At 49.4% G+C, this 2,940-nt stretch overlaps 1 protein-coding gene across 1 annotated transcript; it reads left to right on the forward strand.

Annotated features, from left to right (window-relative positions):
* Positions 1–226: 226 nt before the first annotated feature.
* On the forward strand, positions 227–2,529 carry Epcip (exosomal polycystin 1 interacting protein). Its single transcript, XM_048422864.3, is given in 5 exon segments — positions 227–561; positions 563–718; positions 720–743; positions 745–858; positions 860–2,529. Coding segments are annotated over 5 exon segments (621 nt in total). The 5' UTR covers positions 227–283; the 3' UTR covers positions 909–2,529.
* Positions 2,530–2,940: the final 411 nt, after the last annotated feature.

Consider the following 2,940-nt stretch of genomic DNA (forward strand, 5'->3'; position numbering starts at 1 on the left):
GTTCAGAAGTCTGGCTGCAGCTTCTCATGAAGTGCCAAGATAAGAGCTCTGCCTGTCTCGATCAGAACTGCAAGACAGGAGAGGTTACAGCTGGGGTTCGGGGTGGTCCTCCAGCAGGGTGTGCTCTCTAAGGAGGTTACAGCTGGGGTTCGGGGTGGTCCTCCAGCAGGATGTGCTCTCTAAGGAGGCTGTGATAACAAAGCTTCAGATTTCCTTTCAGGCGACTTCCAGTAAACTGGCTCATGAAGGAGAAAGAGAACACACCAGTCCATGCTGGACAAGAATGACACCACCTTCCAGCCTCAGCCTCTGCCTGCTTCTGCTCGGAGCTCTAGGCATTGTTGCACTGGACCGCTTCACAAAAGGCCAGAAGTACGGCACACTGATTCCCACAAAGGGAAATACCATTCGGAACCGCAGCTGTCCTGACATCAGGGACTCTGACTGCAGTTTGGCCAACTTGATGTGTAGCTGCAAAGCTGTCCTTCCTTTTGACGTGGAGCAAGCCAGCTAGCATGACCCCCTGGCCATCTGGTGCACAGACACATCCACTTTGAGCCACTCTGGTCCACGACGTGAAACTTTCCTTGTGTGGTTCCTACACTCTCCCCACCACGTACCTGGCTATCTGTGGGCTGAAGAGGCTTCACATCAACGCTGAGGCCAAGCATCCCTCCTGGGAGCAGAGCTTGCTCATCCACAACAGAGGGAAGGCAGGTCTTGTACAGAGGCTGGCAAACGTGTGTTCATCTCATTCTTAGATGTGGCTCTTTTCAACAGGGACCTGTCTTTAAAGTCGTACAGCATTGATAGCGCTTCTAGCCTTCCTTGTGACTTTCCTGATTTTCTTTCTTTAAAACTCCCCTGTGCTAAACAACAAAAGCTGTGCTGTCCCCGTCCTTTACTAGCTCCCATGCCCACCCGCTGGGAACTCTGGAAACTGATGGAAGGGGCCATGAGACAGGTGCTCCGGTTTACTCCCTCAGCCTCCATTCACATCTAAGCCACACCTAAGAGCAGCTGGTTCCCTCTGGTCCACTTTCGATGCTAGGAGCTATTTGACTCCTGAGCTTTGTCCTGAGGGCCAGCTAGAAGCTAGGTCTTTGGAGAGATGCCAGGTTAGAAGGGGGAGAGCACTGCACACCAGGAACTGTTTATTGGAGCCCAGTATAGGCATGGCCCCAAGGAAGGGATCTTCTTCAGAATACAGGAATCCTTTAGCTGTGTGGGCACATCCTAAGACCCTGACAATGCCTGATTGAACAAACAGCACTAAACCTTGTGCACATTGTATTTTTCCCAAACAGAGAGACTCATGACAAAATCTAATTTATAAATTAAGATCACATGGGACTAACAAAAATTGTACCATATGTAAGAAAGTTGCGCAAACATGCTCTCATCTACTGTTCCACAGTGCTCACCATCTCCCTGACGGTGGCTTCTCTCTGACGTAGCTGAATTTTCATAATGTGATGGCAATTATGGTTTCTCAGATACTAACATGGTAGTCACAATTAATGTGGGATACCCTTCAGTATGCTGTGAATATGTTTTATTATCATTGGTTAATAAAGAAGCTGATTTTGCCAATAGCCAGGCAGAATAGAGCCAGGTGGGAAATCCAAGCAAAGATAAAGGGGAAAAGAAGGTGGAGTCTGGGCAATGTTAGCAGCGGCTGGAGAAGCAAGATGTGAGGTAACAAAGTCATGGGCCTCGTGGTAAAATATAGAATAACAGAAATGGGTTAATTTAAGCTGTAAGAGCTAGTTAATAATAAGCCTGAGCTAATAGGCCAAACAGTTTGTAATTAATATTAAGCCTTAGCATGGTTATTATTATATTAAGCCTTAGTGTGGGAACTAGTGGGCGGGAGAGAAACCTCCAGTTACACACAATAGTCTGAAAACAGAGACAAGCTACTGAGTGCCTGATGGTTGGTAGGGCTCATAGTGCTTCTATGACAGGCAAAGGGATGGTTCGTGTTCTAGGTGGAATGGGGCAGGACTACTTTCTTCGCACTCCTCAGAACAACTCACAGTTGGAAACTTCTGTCTTACAAGTGAAACTACAGATAGGAACCACTGTGCCCTTCCTCCTTCTTTTCTTCTTCATTTTGTGACATGGTCTGGAATTCTGAATCACAAATGATAGATTTCAGAGGTGTGGGGACCTAACTTCTTCTAAATGACAAATTCACTCAGGCTGATACTTTCCAAATAGTTGTTAAGATAGATGCATTGAGGAGTTGGGATTTTAAAGGTGCATTTATGGAGATTGGGAAGGTAGAATGTCAGGGATTGGGTAGAACCTTAACACTCATGAAGGCCTTGGGTTTCTAAGAGAGGGTACATAAGTGAAAATACAACAGACAACCACACACTTAACCTCAAACTTTTGCACAAAGCACTGCTCCAGAACAGAGCTAGGGGAGGTTCTTTTCTGGACCCCTATCACAGATCACGGCTCCTCTGGTCCCCATTTCACAGAGCACGTCTTCTCTGGTCCCCCTTTCACAGAGAATGTCTCGTCTGGTCCCCCCATCACAGATCACAGCTCCTCTGGTCCCCCCCCCATCACAGAGCACGGCTCCTCTGGTCCCCCCATCACAGAGCACGGCTCCTCTGGACCCCCTATCACAGACCACGGCTCCTCTGGTCCCCCCCCATCACAGACCATGGCTCCTCTGGTCCCTCCCCATCACAGACCACGGCTCCTCTGGTCCCTCCCCATCACAGATCACAGCTCCTCTGGTCCCCCCCCCATCACAGAGCATGGCTCCTCTGGTCCCCCCATCACAGAGCACGGCTCCTCTGGTCCCCCCATCACAGACCACGGCTCCTCTGGATCCCCTATCACAGACCACGGCTCCTCTGGTCCCCCCCCATCACAGACCACGGCTCCTCTGGTCCACCCCCTCATCACAGAGCACGGCTCCTT

The sequence above is a fragment of the Myodes glareolus genome, chromosome 2, assembly GCF_982192425.1.
Source record: "Myodes glareolus chromosome 2, mMyoGla1.1, whole genome shotgun sequence".
Classification (NCBI taxonomy): domain Eukaryota; kingdom Metazoa; phylum Chordata; class Mammalia; order Rodentia; family Cricetidae; genus Myodes; species Myodes glareolus.